Source organism: Canis lupus, chromosome 37 (genome assembly GCF_011100685.1).
Source record: "Canis lupus familiaris isolate Mischka breed German Shepherd chromosome 37, alternate assembly UU_Cfam_GSD_1.0, whole genome shotgun sequence".
Taxonomy (NCBI): domain Eukaryota; kingdom Metazoa; phylum Chordata; class Mammalia; order Carnivora; family Canidae; genus Canis; species Canis lupus.
In genome coordinates, this window is record NC_049258.1 from 801,555 (window position 1) to 820,174 (window position 18,620).

At 36.1% G+C, this 18,620-nt stretch overlaps 1 protein-coding gene across 3 annotated transcripts in view; it reads right to left on the reverse strand.

Moving 5' to 3' along the window:
- HIBCH (3-hydroxyisobutyryl-CoA hydrolase) overlaps positions 1-18,620 on the reverse strand; it is a 96,269-nt gene that overhangs the window by 59,217 nt on the left and 18,432 nt on the right. For all 3 annotated transcript variants that reach the window (XM_038585142.1, XM_038585144.1, XM_038585143.1), the window contains 4 exons: positions 13,965-14,105; positions 12,210-12,294; positions 9,687-9,767; positions 3,394-3,446 (listed from right to left, as the gene is read on the reverse strand). In XM_038585142.1, coding sequence (XP_038441070.1) covers positions 3,394-3,446; positions 9,687-9,767; positions 12,210-12,294; positions 13,965-14,105 — 360 coding nt within the window. The remainder of the gene's footprint in view (positions 1-3,393; positions 3,447-9,686; positions 9,768-12,209; positions 12,295-13,964; positions 14,106-18,620) is intronic.

Below are 18,620 nucleotides of genomic sequence, written 5' to 3' on the forward strand. Positions count from 1 at the left end.
AAAGAAAAATCTATCTTTCTGGGAACAAAATGAGATATTCTTTCACATTTTTATTCATAAAAAATTGTTTATCTCTTGCAGAAACACTGGAATGACATAACCTTAAATAATTTTGATCAACCAAATGAAGAAGCACTCAGAAACATTCATTTTTATTTTACCAAAAACCAAATTATTGAGTAATTAAATGTACAAATTTTTGAAATCTGAAACATAATGGAATATAGCCATCCCTTCTACCAAGTTCTGTGCTACTTACTCTTTATGATAGATAACAAAAGATGGTAAAACTGTTATTTTCCTGGATGGGAAAAAAAAAAAAAAAAAAAAAACAAGCTCCGTGGTGCCATTTTTTGGACTGCTCAAGTTTTCCTAACACAATTCCTTCTTAAAATATAAAAAACAATTTATTGATCAGTATCAAGATAAAAACAGTTACTATTTGTACACCTTAAATCGTATTTGCTCTATCTTGTTCTATACTTCCATACTAGGATTTAAAATATATTTATATTAATTTTATATAATACTAAAATTCTACTAACAATTCTGAAAATAAAGGCTTTTGAATAATAAACTACATGTTCTTAACACCTGATAGTGGTTCCTAAGGTAAGGCCCCCCCACTATCACCAGCAGGCAGCCTCCAGGAACTTGTTAGAATTGCAAATTCTTGGACTACACTTCAAACTGACTAAACTGGAATGAAGGTGGGAGGAATCCGCATTTTAACAAGCCCTCCTAGTGAGTCAGATACAAGTTAACCTGTGAAAACAGGTGATTTCAGGGGATTCTGAAAAAGGTCCACAGGAAACACTGAACCACACTCTAGCTCCGAATCACTAGTAGATCAACAATTCATAACCCCTTAGCTACACAGTGGGATCAACAAAGAGCTTTGGAAATACCTGGGTCCCATTCCAGCACCTGATTTAATAGTTCTGTGAGGTGAGTAAGCCTGGGCCCTGGGGCTTTTAAGTCTCCCAGGTGATTCTAAAATGCAGCCAAGGTTGAATGCCAATATCCAGAGGATTATATTTTCAAAAGAAACAGTACACTAAGAGTCTTAGATTAAGCACAGTTTGAAATGAGACATGAAAAGATGAAAGTTAGCCTTCAAAACCAAGATACACTCAAAATATCATTACAAAAAAAGAGAGAGAACTGGTTCACTTCAAGTCTGTAAATTTTACACTTTCAAAGGCTACACAAAATGTTCATTATATAGAATGGAATTGTTTTAATAAATACATAATGTAGTTATGAGAGAGTAAAAAAAAAAAAAAGAGGATGTGATAGCCTTTGCCCTTATAGACCATCTAATATATTTGGGCATATTTCATAATAAGTAACAATAAAGTATAAATCTCAAATTTGGAGTACAGATTGAAAGCAGAAGTCAATGGAGTAAGAAATCACATCTAATCATAGTCATATTTAAGACTGTCAAAGAAAATAAGTTAGAACTCCAGTCTTTAAGAATCAATTACATATAAAGTATATGTGAGGTATATACATGGGTAGACCTAATGGGAGAAAAGACACACAGAGGTCGTTGGAATTTTTGGAGGGAGGAGGGGACTGATAACATGTAATATAAAAGAACTTGGCTCATTGAGGGATTTCTCATGATTTGACTATTTTGACAATTTTCCCAAGGATGGTACATAACTGGTATCATTATAGAAACACAAGACAGATGTGAGAGAAGTTAATTCATTATATACACTGGATGCCTTGTGGCATGGGTCTCACCCTTAACATGACCCAGAATCACCTGGAGGGCTTGTTAAGACAACCTGCTGGGCCTCACCCTTAGGTTCGGACCTTGGGTTAGGGCCCCAGAATGTGTATTTCTAATAAATTCTTACATGCTGCTGATACTGCTAGTGTAAAAACAACACCTTGAAAACCACTGCATTGGGGCACTAAGACTTAATTCTCTGGTAGGATTCTCATGAAGGCTCACAGAAAGTATATTCTCATTTTTATTTTGAAAGTCGTTCACACTCATTTAAGTAAATACAGAAAACAGACCAGTAGAAGCAGCAGCATCACCCTTACTCCCTCTACTCAAGACATTATCTTGGTTTGTTTTACTGCAGTCTTCCCTTTAGAAATAAATGGAGTATTCTTAACTATAAATACCTAGGAACGTATGCAAACATAACCAACTGATACATGTCATGGAGGCCAAAAGGCGCAGCCAGTTCCTCAGATGTAGTATACTAGGGCAATAATTCTTCTCAGGCTCCTATGAAAAGATGGAATTTCTGCTGAGAGTACAAAAGGCTGTTCACAATCCTTTCATATCAAAATTAGTCTTGTGTATTAAACTTCAATGATCTGGCCTGAACACTTACAGTTTTGTTTTTGTTTTTTTTTTCTTAAAGCTTGTAATTTAGGGGCACCTGGGTGGTTCAGTAGGTTAAGAGTCTGCCTTTGGCTCAGGTCATGATCCCAGGGTCCTGGAAGTAGGCCCCACTTCGGGCTCCCTGCTCGGTGGGGAGCCTACTTCTCCCTCTCCCCCTGCCTGTGCTCTCTGTCAAATGAATAAATAAAATGTTTTTAAATTTTTTTTAAAGCTTGTAATTTAGAAAAATTTACCAGCTTTTATCTAAATGTGAATCTCTTTTCAATGATTTTATCTGAAAGAGTAATTTCAGATAAAATCTTGATTATACATATTGCAGGTTTGAGAATTTTTTGTTTTTAATAAAAGAAAGTCATCTTTAACTATATTGGACCATTATTTTTGTTCCGAGTGTTTGATTTACTCTCCATGAAATATCATTCCTTTGTTGGGTTCCCAGTATCCTTCTTTTGCATTCATTACCTCAAAATGTTTCTTCTCATCATTAAAGACTTCTTTGTAATTACACAGACATAAAAGATATATTTGTCAATTGATAGGAGATGTAGTTTCAGAGAACTTCATAAAGTATCCGAACACTTTCATTAAGGTGAGATTTTGAGCAACAGATAAAATTTAGGCAAACACATCCCCAAGACTCAGTCTAAAAATCCCTTAACATTCCAGTTTCTTTTCTGAATCTGTTGAAAGCAATCAGTTCACTTATAAGTAGAAAAAGAGCTCCATGTAACAACAGTAACAAAAAGTCCAATCCGTTCTGTTGGTTAAAAAGGTTTGCTAATTCAAGAAACTAAAATAGTATATATCGTAATTAAGAACATATTCCTTTGGGTGGAGATAGTCTAAAAGTGTACAAGCACATGATATATTCTAATCCTGCAAGGCTCCAAAATCTAAACAGGATTTCATTTCAATGAGTTTTGCTAAATCACTTTCATTGCCTCACTTCTGATTGACAATGATTAACTTATTTTTAAAAAACTCACATATCAATGATGGGAGTAACATAGTCTACTTACTCCACCCATTGTAATTCCATGAATAAGTGCAACATATGGTTTCCGGCAACAATCTAAAGAAGAAGAAGAAGAAGAAAATTATGATGTTTAAAATACATTCACTTTTTCCAAATATCAAATTACATGAACACTTAATATTTTCCTCAGGAAATTTTTGTAAGAAATATCAAAGTAGTGATGCCTGGGTGGCTCAGTGGTTGAACATCTGCCTTTGGCTCAGGGCATAATCCCAGGTCCCAGAGCAAGTCACATCGGGCTCCCCATGGGGAGCCTGCTTCTCCCTCTGCCTGTGTCTCTGCCTTTCTTTCTGTGTTTCTCATGAATAAATAAATAAAATCTTTTTTTTTTTAAAGAAAAATATCAAAGTAGCTAAATATATGGCTTGTAAAATGTGTTCTTTTTAAAACGTTAATCCGTACACAATCCCGATCATCTATTTATCATTTAACAACTCAACATTTCAATTTGAAACATATGAAAGCCTTTTATAGATCAGCTATGAAAAATATAATTAAAATTTACTTTCTAAACCATGGATGTTTATGTACACAGTTGTATTTTTAAGGAACGTAATTCGTTTTCAATATGTCTAAAGCATTTGGATACAAAGAGAAGTGCAGCATACAGTAAAAAGTAAGGACTGGGAGTTAGAAGACCCAGATTCTAGTCTCATATTTGTCATTAACTGGAAAATCAACTATATTCAATATACATACTAGCATTAGATACACACATACCCCCCAATACTGCAAATTCAACATTTATCCTAGCATTAGGTATACAACACATTTAAACATACCTGAGTCATGTGCATGTCATATATATGTATAGGATATACAAGTAAGTTTCCTCAGCAATTAAATAACGAGATTTAATATATGGCCTCAGAAGTCCGTTTCATCTAAAAAACTCTATAAAATTTTACTCTGTTCCTTTCCTTTTTTCCTTTCTCCTCTGAGAAGGGGAGTTGCTTATAACATAACAAAAATGTAATTCACTGAGCTTCTGTTACTGCTTGTTGTTGCCAATATTACTTCCTTACCAAAGACCAATATAAAACCTCAGTTTTTTTGGCTTCTGTTTTAGACCCTTTTTTGATTGCAGTATAATAGACTGTAACAATACAATGTTACATTAGTTTCAGGTGTACAACACAGTGATTCAACAGGTTTATGTACATTATGTTACGCTCGCCACAGCATAGCTCTCATCTGTCACTATACAACACCATTACAATGCCATTGACTATATTCCCTGCGCTGTACCCTTTCATTCCTGCAACTTATTCGTTCCATAACTGGAAGACTATTGTTCACACCCCCTTTCACCCAATTTACTTCTACCTCACTCCCCTCCCCTCTGGCAACCATCAGTTTGTTCTCTGTATTTATGGGTATATTTCTGCTGTTTGTTTATTCATTTGTTTCCTAGATTCCACATATAAGTGAAATCATATGGTATTTGTATTTCTCTGATTTTTTTTTAAGATTTTATTTATTTATTCATGAGAGACACAGAGACAGAGAGAGAGAGGCAGAGACACAGGCAGAGGGAGAAGCAGGCTCCCTATGAGGACTCTGATGTGGGACTCGATCCCAGGACCCCAAGATCACGCCCTGAGCCAAAGGCAGACGCTCAACCAACTGAGCCACCCAGGTGTCCCTCTCTGACTTATTTTATTTAGCACAATACCCTCCAGGGTCCATCCATATTGTCACAAATGACAAGATCTCATTCTTTTTTATAGCTGAGTAATATTCCATGCAACATGGAAGGATAAAACTGCAGTTTCAACCCATCTAGCAGTTCTATAAGTATTTCTAAGTTGCCAAATGAGCCATCAAGGCACAACTCTAGAATGAGTTTCATTCTAATTTCATATTTGCAAGAACTTACATAGCCTTCAATCTTGAACTATAATTACCTTCAATCTTGAACTGTAAACTATAGGATACTATAATTCCATAGAAACTATAAAAAAGAAATTTCTCAGGGTACCTGGGTGGCTCAGTGGTTGAGTGTCTGCCTTTGGCTCAGGGCATGACCTCGGGGTCCTGAGATCAAGTCCGCATCGGGCTCCTGCAAGGAGCCTGCTTCTCTTTCTGCCTGTGTCTCTGCCTCTCTCTGTGTATCTCTCATGAATAAAATAAAATAAAATCTTTTTAAAAATTTCTCTATTGATTGGGATGGAGATACACACACACACTCCATTTCAGCTGTACGTGTGTGTGTGTGTATATATATATATATTTTTTTTCCAGCTATATAATATTAGAAGCTACCTGATGCAGGGCATAAAGCCAGAATCTGTCAAATTCCTTACTAAACAAAATACATCATTACAATGTATTGATATTACACCTTGAAGGTTTTCTCTCTGTATATTAATATTTTACCAAACTCTTTAAACTGTTTAGAGATTTTTTCTCATATCCTTTTATTTAGTATAGAACTGCACTAATACAGTAGCCACTAGCCAAAAGCAGCTATTGAAATTATAATTAAGTAAAATTTAAAATTCAGGTTCTTGCTCACACCATTCCAAGTTCTCATTAGCCACAGGTGGCTCATGGCAATCGCACTGGACTGCACAGATATGAAATATTTTCATCACTGCAGAGTCACTGGTATAAATTTTCAAAATGAATAAGCCATTCTAAGTAAATCTGATACACAGAAGTTTAGACTCAAAGAAGTGAGAGATGTCCATTCAATCTGGCTCACTAAGCTCAATCAAGAAATAGCCTTTTTTGGGATCCCTGTGTGGTGCAGCGTTTTAGCGCCTGCCTTTGGCCCAGGGTGTGATCCTGGAGATCTGGACTGAATCCCACGTCGGGCTCCCTGCATGGAGCCTGCTTCTCCCTCTGCCTGTGTCTCTGCCTCTCTCTCTCTCTGTGACTATCATAAATAAATAAAAATTAAAAAAAAAAAAGAAATAGCCTTTTTTCCCCTACTCCTACTTTAAAGACATAGTAATTCCAGGGGTAAAAAAAAAAAAAAAAAAAAAAAAATGTACTCCAAATTCAAAGCCAAACAAAGGAAATCCACCAGTGCCAGAATAAGCTCAAAATCAATAGCTGAGTGAAGCTATAGCCAGTGATTGTAGTGAATATATATTTGAGTCAGAAATAAATTCTGGCCCACATATCTTATGAAATGCACTAACTGCATAAAAGCTCATCTTATTAGATTCACAAAATATGACTAGGAAAACTATCCACTGGGCCAGGAAGTCAATAAATTCCTTCCAAGAAAGGAAGAGAAAAAGCCAGAGAAAGTGGATGCTCAAGCCCTAGATAATAAGGATTACCACTACCACTGAACAAAAAAACAAAACACCCCTAACAAATTTGTAATAGAACTAATACCTGTAACTTGGTTTTCAAAAGTGTATACAAAAAGACTACACTAAAAATTGAAAGTTTAAATGCTTTCCCACAGACATCAGAAATAAGACAACACTGTAATCATTCAATATTTTAATAGAGCTCCCAGCCAAAATATAAGAAAAATCATAACATAAAGACTGGAAAGATAGAGGTGAAAAAAATTATGTGCAGATGGCATAATTGCCTATGTAGAAAAGTCAAGAGAATCTACAGAAATATTAGAATAACAAATTTCAGCAGAGTTGGATATAAGAACCAAATTTAAAATCCAAAGCACTTTAATATACTAAAAATAGTAAATTACAAAAAATGTAACAGTAAAACTACCATTAATGTACTAATAATAATAATTAAAAAAAAGCATGCTACCTAAGAACAAACTTTAAGAAATAAAAAAAGGCACCAACATCTTTATGGGAAAGTTATAAAATATCATTAAAGGACATACAAAGTGAAATCTGGGCAGCCCTGGTGGCTCAGCAGTTTAGCACCGCCTTTGGCCCAGGGCCTGATTCTGGAGAACCGGGATCGAGTCCCACGGCGGGCTCCTTGCATGGAGCCTGCTTCTCCCTCTGCTGGTTTCTCTCTCTCTCTCTCTCTCTCTCTCTCTCTCTCTCTCCCTCTCTCTCTCTGTCTGTCTCTAGTAAATAAAAAATCTTTTAAAAAAAAAAAGTGAAATCTGCTGAAAAGTTCCAAACTGATTTAGAGTGATAGTTACACAAGTTTGCTAAAAGTTACTGATTATATATTTGAAATGCATGAGTTTTATGGTATGTAATTATCATTCTGCAAGTTTTTAGGTCTGCATAAATAAGGAGATATGCCATATGCATAGATGGGAGGACTCAATATGAAAGATGGTAGCTCACCCTAAATTAATCTATAATTGTCATTCAATCAAAAACTCAGTGGAATCTTCTGTGGAGCCAGACAAAATAATTTAAAAACTCATATGGAAGATCAAAAACCCAAGAGCAGCCAAGACAATTCTAAAAGAAAACTAGGGCAACTTATACTATCAGATAGAAACATATCTTAAAGCTGTAATAATTTTGACATTGTAGTCTCATAAGTATAAATAGACCAGTAAACAAAGTAGCCCAGAAACAAACCAGGTCACACATAAGAACTTGATATATGACAAAGGCATCATTAAAATCAGTGAAATAGGCATGAACTTTACAATAAAAGGCATTACAACGTATCTGGCTTTCTAGCTGAAAAGTAAAAGTTAAATGATGTCACATGCAAAAAAGCAATTCCAACTACATTAAAGACAAGTATAAAGAAACAAAACACTGAAGCTATTAAAAGAAAATATGAGAACATCTTAATAACATCAGTGTTATTAAGTGGATTTTTTAAATGCAAAAAAGCAGAAATCATATAAGAAAACAATGGATACATTTCAACTCATCAAATAAAAACTTGTATATACCAAAAGATAAAGTAGCAGAGGGAAGTGTTCTTGCAGTATGTATAATCTACTGAGTAAGGAATCCAGAACATATAAAGACCTACACCATCAGTAAAAAAAATCTAACAGAAAGATGAACAAAGAAAGGAAAAGAAGAAAACTTAAATGATTATTTATTTATTTTTAGAGATTTATTTATTTATTTATGATAGACAGAGAGAGAGAGAGAGAGAAAGAGAGAGAGAGAGAGAGGCAGAGACACAGGAGGAAGGAGAAGCAGGCTCCATGCTGGGAGCCTGATGCAGGACTCGATCCCCGGACTCCAGGATCGCACCCTGGGCCAAAGGCAGGCGCTAAACTGCAGAGCCACCCAGGGATCCCCCCTAAATGATTATTTAACACAAGAAAACGCCTTCTATTTCACCAATATTCAATGAAATACAAACTAAAGTCACAATAAGATATCAGACATGCAAAGTTTAACACAAAAAAATGATGTAGTCCATACAGAAAATAAGGTCTTATACTTTAGAATCTAGAAACAACTGAAGACATATAAACTATGATTCATCCATTCTGCTTCTATTATTTCTAGAGAAACTATTGTATATTCACTAAGGGAACATACATAACAATCTGTATTAGTAAAAATTTGAAATAAAATATCAATTAATGTAGAACAAATAAGTCCTGAGGAGATATTCATAATACTAGGGAACAGTTACATTTCATGTTATTAAAAACTTTGAGTGATATATACAGTAAAATATTACTTACATCAATTTCAAAAACACAAAGTAATAACATTTGTGTTCATAAGTATGTAGTAAAAATATTAAGTATGGCCTAGTAAGATACACTAAAAATTAAAAAAAATTAAAAAAAACACACTAAAAATTAATGACAATGGTTGCTTCTGGGGAGAGAAAAAAATGACACTGAGGAAGCAACAAACTGGACTAAAGTTTAAAACCTGTAGTATTCTTTTTCTTTCAAATAAATCTTAAAACATCAAGCAAAAATAAAATATTAATGTCTGTTAATCCTAGCAAGTGGATATATAATTATATTATCCCCTGCAATTTAATAATTGAAACACATGTTTGATCAAAGTACTGCTTTCACTTCCAGTGAAATCTGGAACATCAACTATGCAGACACTTTCATCCCAGAGTTCCTTAAGAATTAAGAAATGGTACTTTATTTTATGTAGAAAACTGAAACCCAAGTTTTTTGTTTTCCAGAAAAGCCAATCATATGATCAGAATCCATGTGTTCATATTGGTCATAGGACAAATAGTAATTAAATACAGCTTACTAATATTAAAGTGTGAATTGTCCTGGAACGAGCAGAGTAGTTTAAGCAGCTTTATTTATGCCTGATATACAGTATATAAAAGAGTAAATAAGTGTCTACTGATACATCTTAACAATACTGTGCAGCTTATTTCTTGATTCCATTTTCAAAGCTCTCAGAGCACACCTACCAATGGCATTGTTCAGCATATATTCTTCTCTAAAGAAATCTTGAGCTATCTTCTGGTTTGCCTTTCCACCTTCGGAGATCACTACAAAAAAATTTTTTTTAATTTTAAAAACCTTTTGAAATTTTTAAAAAGTGCTTTCTAGTGGGGCACCTGTCTGGCTTAGTTAGTAGAGCATGAGATTCTTGATCTCAGGGTGTGAGTTCAAGCCCTACATTGGGCATAGGGATTACTTAAAAATTAAAAGAAAACTTTAAAAAACTGTTTTCTAGTTAATAAAGTCAAAGAGAATAAATTTAAAATATTGTGATATTAAGTACTGGGGAAACTCTAGAATGGTTTATTAAGGTTTTGAACAGTCCTTGCCACAGGCGCAATTAGTCCCAGATCTATGGGCCAATGTCAAAACTTAAAGGCAAAAATTCTTAAATACTTCTTACAAAGCGTTATACCTAATTTAGAACTTACCTATTGCTACAAAATTCATTTTGACTTTTTTCTGTAGCACCAGAATAAACAGTTGTTGGATATACATTTCCAATGGTAATGTCTTAAAACAAGGTACATTATTCATACAAACAGAAATATAAGCACATGCATGCATGTACATACACAGTTCTAAAATATATACCATCTATTTAAATATTTCTGCCACATTCATTTCACCATGAAACATTTATTGAGCATCTACTGTACTCCTATTCCAGTCAATGGTAAGACTACTACCAAACCTTCTCTTCCATATATTGCAAGTTCATGTCTTTCCTGTCATTAAGTCTTATGAGAATTATCTATTCAAATTCGAATTCAAATATAAACATATCTCTTCTTCTATGGGAAAGAGTTACATAAAAAGTATTGACTATAGATTTTTAGATTAATTTCGGAACTTTGATATATCTGCCTTCAAAATGTTTCAAATGTTCACTTCTTTTCCTGGTTTTTAAAAGAAAGATTTGGTGTCTATTTTTGTCATTCTGGGGCTTTCACTGATATATACCCACCTCCAAGCCCTCATCTATTGTTTCTTAGTCAATCCTTACCATTACTTAGCAGTTCTAAAAGGACAAGAGTACGAATTATATTGCCTATGGAATAAAACTCTTTTACCTCAAAAGTCATCTTTGATTTCCCCTTTATTTTATTCTAATCAATTGCTAAGTTAAAATTAAATGACATTTATAATAGCATTTAATAAATTTTTTTCTAAGTGCCCACTTATCATTTTGGACTATGATCTTTAAAACAACTAAATTTCCTAGAATTGAAGATCACACCTTTATACATGTAAACAAAAATAAATCTGTTATTTATAACTGTATTTCCAAACATCAACATAAAGTTAGGCCTATATGCAAAAACAGTTCACAGTTAGAAGAAGCTAAAAATAATACATAAGGCTATGCCCATCTGTAAAATGACAAGACCACATGCCCAACTCCAGAAGATAGGTTAGCTCCATGCTGGAAAACAGTATTTTAAAAATATTCATGTTGCGGGCAAAACAAACACAATTCAGTTAACAAATCTATCTAAGCAACTGAAAAATTTAACAATTAAAAATAGAATAAAAACTAACAGAATTTAAAATTAAAATTAAGATTCAGTTACTTTAAATTTACTAGATATCTAAAATTATGCCCTAAATCGAGCTTTTTCTTTCCATTCCAAATATAACGGTTTATGTAAACTTGCAAATTTGGTAAATAAATCAATCTGATAGTACTGCCTTTAACATAATACAAAAAACATATATATATGTATATATACACATATACACATAAAATAAAAACCCAAAGGAAAAACCATCCCTGGACTCCACCATTTCCATAACAAACAAAATACAAAATATGAAAACAGTTTTTCAGTATATATAAAATACTGACAACCAGTGGGGATAAGTACATGACTTTGATCCTGAGACCAAACATTTCTTCTCTTAAAACATTAATTGTTTACTAAATAGTTAATTGTTAACTAAATACAGACAGAATGACTCAAAGAATTAGAAAGGAGAATTAATCTTTTTATCCTATCTCAGCATATTTATTTAAACACCTATAAAAATATATTGACAACTGGATAAATTCTATTAAGTATATTCTTGCTTTGGGATCATGAACTGGGGAAAAGCACAGGCAGTCAAAGTAAAATGTCAGAAAATGTCATATTTGGAGAATGACAAGTCACTCAACATGGCCAGATTGTCAGGCTATATGACGAACTGAACTGCTGAATATCAGCTAACCTAAAGTAAAAAAGTGGACTCCCATACCACAACTGGACATTTTATTTAGAATAATTCAGGGAGAAAAATAGGATATATGAAGAGTACATATGTAGTTTTTTTTAAAAAATGCTATTTTCATTTTTCTAATATTAGCTACAATAGCTAAGTTACAATATCAAAAAAAATTCTAAGATGAAAGCAAATTACGAAGTATTACAAAAATTTCCTATGAGTTTTATCAGTCTATTGGGGGGAGGAAGCATTTAGATTAGTTGGGGGGGGGGATTAGTTTTTACCTCTGATATCACCCCCAGCACAGAAAGCCTTTCCACCAGCTCCTTTTATAATGATCAGGAAAGTTTCAGGATCTTGCTCCCAATTCTATCCAAATGCAAAAGAAAATGGTAAAAGCATATTATAAATACAAACTATAAAAAAAATCTATATGCATATATATGCATATACATACATATATACATCTGTACAGCTAGATACATATCAATACATATATAAAGCACAAGCTTTATAAAGTACATCCAAAAGAATGGATCCCAACTTCATTTTCCTTTCTGACATAAATTAGAGACTATTTCAACAAAGTTGCTAGATGAATACATTTTGTGATCCAAATTGCATGATGGCATCTGCAATCTTTGTCGTGACAACTTTGAGACCAAGATGAAAAAGTATGGGCTTAAAAATATGTTACAGAAGCTTATAAATCTGGTGAAAAAATAGAGCAAAACTTTTCTATTGTGGTGATATAAGGCTCTGTCCTGACACATTGATAAGCAATTGAGTGAAACCACTTGTAGTGATCAAATCTTGAAATGATTTGAGGTGGGTAAGGACAGCCGATAAATAAGATGAAAGAATCAAGAACCAATGGAAATTTAAAAAAACAAAAATAGACTAAAAACTCAGTTAACCAGAGACAGAAAAATTAACAGGCGTTCTATAAATTCTACACATTTTAATCTTGAGATTAAAAATATAAACACACAATGAAAGATGTAGCTGGACAGACATGGCTGCCCAAAAAGCTAATGCAGTATTGGACTACAATAATAGAAATATGGCATTCTAACATAGAAGATTCTACTTTCTTCCATTCTAGTCCAATTCCAATCTGAAACACTTGGTTTATCTCTTTTTATTAGAAATGTATTATACAGTGTCCCAAATAGATACAACAATATGGAAGAGAGACTCATCAAATGAAAAATTAAGGAGCTGGTAACCAGGGGAGGATTAGTCTCTGTGGCTGACCATGTGAGGCACACTATTTAACTTCATCTCCACCACAATCCTGTGAGATACTATCATCCCCATTTCACAGCGAGGAAAATGAAGGACAGAGAGATTACCACTGCCAGGCTACACAGTCAATACATAGAAATCCAAGTTTCAAACAAAGTAGTTGGACTGTAAGTCATGCTTTTCCACTGCACCGTGCATTCTAAAATAGAAAAGCTTAGGATGGGTGCCTGAGTAGCTCAGGGGTTGAGCGTCTGCCTTCAGCTCGGGTCGTGATCTGAGGGTCCCGGGATCGAGTCCCGCATCGGGCTCCCTGCGTGGAGCCTGCTTCTCCCTCTGCCTGTGTCTCTGCCTCTCTCTCTGTGTGTCTCATGAATGAATAAATAAAATCTAGAAAAAAAAACTATTAAAAAAATAGAAAACTTTATGGCCTTCTCTAAGAATAGACTAGCCAAGCAGTTCAAAAACAGTTGTCAAAACGCTGTCACATGTAAGATTAGACTTGTATACTCCTATCCCAAGAGGTTCAAGGAGTACCCCTGCTTAAAGGTCAGAGAAGCGGAGTGGTAAAACACACCAGCCTAGAGGTATGTAAAAGTGGAAGGGGCTATCCCAGGAGGCCATGAACTCCTTGCCACTAGAAATGCTCCAGGATAATCGAATAGGGAACACTCAAGAAATCAATGGGGCTTGGGTGCTGGTCCCATAGATTCTGCAGAAGAGAATACCAAAAATGCGCTCTTGAGATACGCTTTTAAAAGGATCCAGACAATTTGTTTAAGGAAATTACAAACCTTTAGCTGTGGGTAAATGTGCCTAATCATATTAAGATTCAGTGCATTTAGGAACTTTGGTCTGTTTAGTGTTATCACTCCTGCACAACCTCTTCTTTCCAATAGTACTTCTCCTGCTGCATCTGTGTGCTTAGACATTCCCTGTATTAAAAAAAAATAAATAAATAAAAATAAAAAATAACTTTAGGATAAAATTCATTAAGGATTTGTCACAAGCCAACATAAACCATATACAGGCATACCTCAGAGTGGATTCAGTTTCAGACACACAATAAAAGAAATATTGCAATAAAGTCAAACAAATTTTTTTTTTCCCAACGCATGTAACAGTTACTTTCACGCTATCCTGTAGTCTATTAGGTGTGGGACAGCATTATGTCTGAAAAGTCAACGTATGTATCTTCATTAAAAAGTAATTTATGGGGATCCCCGGGGGGGCTCAGCGGTTTAGGGCTGCCTTCAGCCCGGGGTGTGATCCCGGGGTCCCAGGATCGAGTCCCGCGTCGGGCCCCCTGCAGGGAGCCTGCTTCTCCCTCTGCCTGGGTCTCTGCCTCTCGCTCTATCTCTGTGTCTCTCATGAATAAATAAATAAAATCTTATTTAAAAAAAAAAGTAACTTATGGAGGTCTTGGTGGCACAGCAGGAGGGCCCTAGGCTCACCTTGTCCCACAAACATAACTAGATGACTATGAAATCATTCTAAACACCCCAGAAACCAACCTGACGACTAAACTCTACAACTAAGAAGAGGCCACATTGAAGAAGCCAAGTTAAATACATGGTAAAATGTCATTGTTTGGGGATCCCTGGGTGGCTCAGCAGTTTTGCGACTGCCTTTGGCCCAGGGCATGATCCTGGAGACCCGGGATCAAGTCCCGCGTCGGGCTCCCGGCATGGAGCCTGCTTCTCCCTCTGCCTGTGTCTCTGCCTCTCTCTCTCTCTCTCTCTCTCTGTCTATCATAAATAAATAAATCTTTAAAAAAAAATGCCATTGATCTTGGAAGCCTGGACCTGCTTGGTAATTATGTTAACCTCGCTTTTTTATGACTGAATAAAGCTGACATTGTGCAAAGAAAAAAAACCCAGTAATTTATTGCTAATAGGCGCTAAACACCATCTGCACTTTGAGTGAGTCGGGTTCTTTCTGCTGGCGGAGAGCTTGACTCCATGTTGATGGCTGCTGACTGGTTAGGGTGGAAGATGCTGAAGGTTGGGGTGGCTGTGGCGGCTTCTTAAAATAAGACGACAGTCAAGTTTGTTGTATCAATTGGCTCTTCCTTTCACAGTTTCTCTGCAGCATGCGACGCTGTTTGACAGCATTGTACCCACAGCGGAACTTCCAAAATTAGAGTCAAATCACTCAAAATGCTGCTGCTTTATCTACTAAGTTCACGTAGCAGTCTAGATCCTTGGTCATTCCAGCAATCCTCACGGGTAGACTCCATCTCAAGAAATCCCTTTCTTCGCTCATCCATGAGAAGCAACTTCTCACTTGCTAAAGTTTTATCACAAAATTACCAGCAATTCAGTCACATCCTCAGGTTCTACTTCTAATTCTAGCTCTCCTTGCAATTTCCACCATCTCTGCAGTTACTTACTCCACTGAACTGAAGTCTTGAACCCTTCCAGTCATCCATGAGGGTTAGATGACTAACCCTCAACTTCTTCCAAATTCCTGTGAACGTTGATATTTTGACTTCTTCCCATGAATCACAAATGTTCTTAATGGGATCTATAGTGGTGAATCTTTTCCAGAAGCGTTTCAATTTCCTTTGCCTAGATCCATCAAAGAAATCACTCTCTGGGGGCACCTGGGTGGCTCAATGGTTGAGCATCTGCCTTTGGCTCAGGTCGTGATCCCGGGTCCTGGGATCGAGTCCTGCATTGGGCTGTCCACAGGGAGCCTGCTTCTCCCTCTTCCTGTGTCTCTGCCTCTCTCTGGGTCTCTCATGAATAAATAAATAAAATCTTTCAAAAAAAATAGAAAAAGAAATCACTCTCTATAGCAGCTGTATAGCTGTATGAAATGTCTGTCTTGAATAGTAAGACTTGAAAATCAAAATTGCTCCTTGATCCAGGGTTGTAGAATAGACGCTGTGTGAGCAAGCTCCATGAGAGCTCTTGGCTGACCAAGTACATTGTCAGTTGGCAATACTTTGAAACACATCTTTTTTTCTGAGCAGTAGGTTTCAACAGTAGGCTTAAAATATTCAGTAAACCATATTGTAAGCAGATAAACTGTCATCAGGCTTTGTTATTCCATTTATAAAGCATAATTCTTTTTTTTAAGATTTTATTTATTTATCCATGAGAGACAGAGAGAGAGAGGCAGAGACACAGGCAGACGGAGAAGCAGGCTCCATGCAGGGAGCCCAACGTGGGACTTGATCCCGGGTCTCCAGGATCAGGCCCTGGGCTGAAGGCGGCGCTAAACCACTGAGCCCCCCGGGCTGCCCTCTAGCTTTTGATTTAGAGTGAGAGGCATAGGATTCTTCTGTTCACTTGAGGCCATAGTAGATTAGTAACTGGCCTAATTTTAGTGCTGTTGGACCTAAGGGAGGCCTACAGAGAGGGGGACGAGAGAACAGTGGGTCGATGGCGCAGTCAGAACAGACATAACATTTACCAACTAAGTTCACCATCTTATATGGGCACAGTTCATGGTGCTCCCAAAACAACTAAACAGTAACATCAAAGATCACTGATCATTGTTCACCAAAACAATAGTGAAATTTTTTTAATCATTGTGAGAATTACCAAAATGTGACACAGAGACAGTGAGCAAATGCTGTTGGAAAAATAGCACCAATAGATTTGCTCTACTGATGCAGGGTCCCCACAAAACTTCAATTTGTAAAAAACAAAAACAAAAAAAAACACAGTATCTGCAAAATGCAATAATATGAGGTATGCCTGTACATCAATGCAAATCTTTCACACAATGGTAACTATCAAATGGATTACTAGGTACATGTGACAAAGGTTTCTAAAATTACTGAGGTTCGGGGGTGCCTGGGTGGCTCGGTGGTTGAGCGTCTGCCTTTGGCTCAGGTCGTGATCCGGGGGTCCTGGGATCAAGTCCTGCGTCGGGCTCCCTGCTCAGTGGGGAACCTGCTTCTGCCTCTCCCTATGTCTCTGCCTATGTCTCTGTTCTGTGTCTCTCATGAATAAATAAAATCTTTTTAAAAAATTACTGAGGTTCAGTAGATAAGCAAAATGTACATACCAAAAGCACATACGCAGTATATACAAAGTATATACACAGTAATTAAGTCTTTTAATTTTTAAGTGGAGTCAAGTGATTTAAATAGAACCTAGCCCTAGAATTACTTGGGCCATGAACAATCAGTGTGTTTATTTTTTTAAAATATTTTTTAAAGATTTATTTATTTATGATAGACAGAGAGAGAGAGAGAGAGAGAGAGAAGCAGTGACACAGGCAGAGGAATAAGCAGGCTCCGTGCCGGGAGCCCGACGCGGGACTCGATCCTGGGACTCCAGGATCGCGCCCTGGGCCAAAGGCAGGTGCTAAACCACTGAGCCACCCAGGGATCTCCCAATCAGTGTGTTTACAATACCACCCACCCACTCTGTACATGGACACATATATATTTATACATAGAATGTATCTCTAGATTGATACACAAGACACTGCTAAAATGGTTGCCTCCAGGAATGAAAATCAGACATTTGAGAGAGGGGTGGAAAGAATTTTTGCTGTGTGGCCCCTTTGAACTCTTTCAGTTTTGTACCATACATATTTACTACCTATTCAAACCAATATTTTAAGTAATTTAAAAAAAAATAATAATAGATTAGGTTTAAAAGGTGCTAAGCCATCTCCAGAAGGGAACTTCATTAATACACTTTATTCCAGAGGACTTTCTTGTTTGACTGTCCATCAGTCCCCTGGACCCCAGTAATGATCCCACATGTGGAAGAATTGGGAAGACAGGACAACATGCATATATGTGTGCACGGACAGCAGCCCCTATTTCCTGCTAAAACCATACACTGACTTCATGGAGCACTCCAGAAGGTTTTAAGGAAGAGTTTTCATGAAAAAAGGGCCAGAGAGCCATGAGCATTTTTGTTCTCCCACTGGAAATTCAACTGGATATAAGGAAGAGCAAATGTTAAATCATTTAAAGAGAGCTATTTTTTGTAGTTTCCAGTATGTAAATGTTTTGGTACATGATATTGTAAAATAGTGTTTCTCCTTACATTCTTACACATCTGTTGTGGTGTTTACTCATCCTCTAAGTTCTGCCTTTTAGAAATAGCAATACATTTTTTTAATCTCAAAAAAAGTATTAAGTCATATGACTTGTTTTCATACCTTGTTGGTACTAAAAAAAAAAAAATTATGGTAAAAGAAAACTATACATAAAAATCACAAAAGAAAGCAGATCAAAAGGGATGCCAAGTCCACAAGCAGACACAGCCCTCCCCAGACTTCAGCTACTGCCTCTCCTTCGCAGTCTGACTCTAACAGCTGGAAGTGCCCGGCTTCTCAGATTTTCTTCCAAGTACCTACCGATCCACTTGTGTTAGTAGGTGAGAAGGTAGATGGTGAGTAACTTTCCTGACCCTCCAACTCCTCCTCTAGGCCCTTTCATAGCTTCTGTCAGTACTGTGGAAGTTCTTATTCCCATA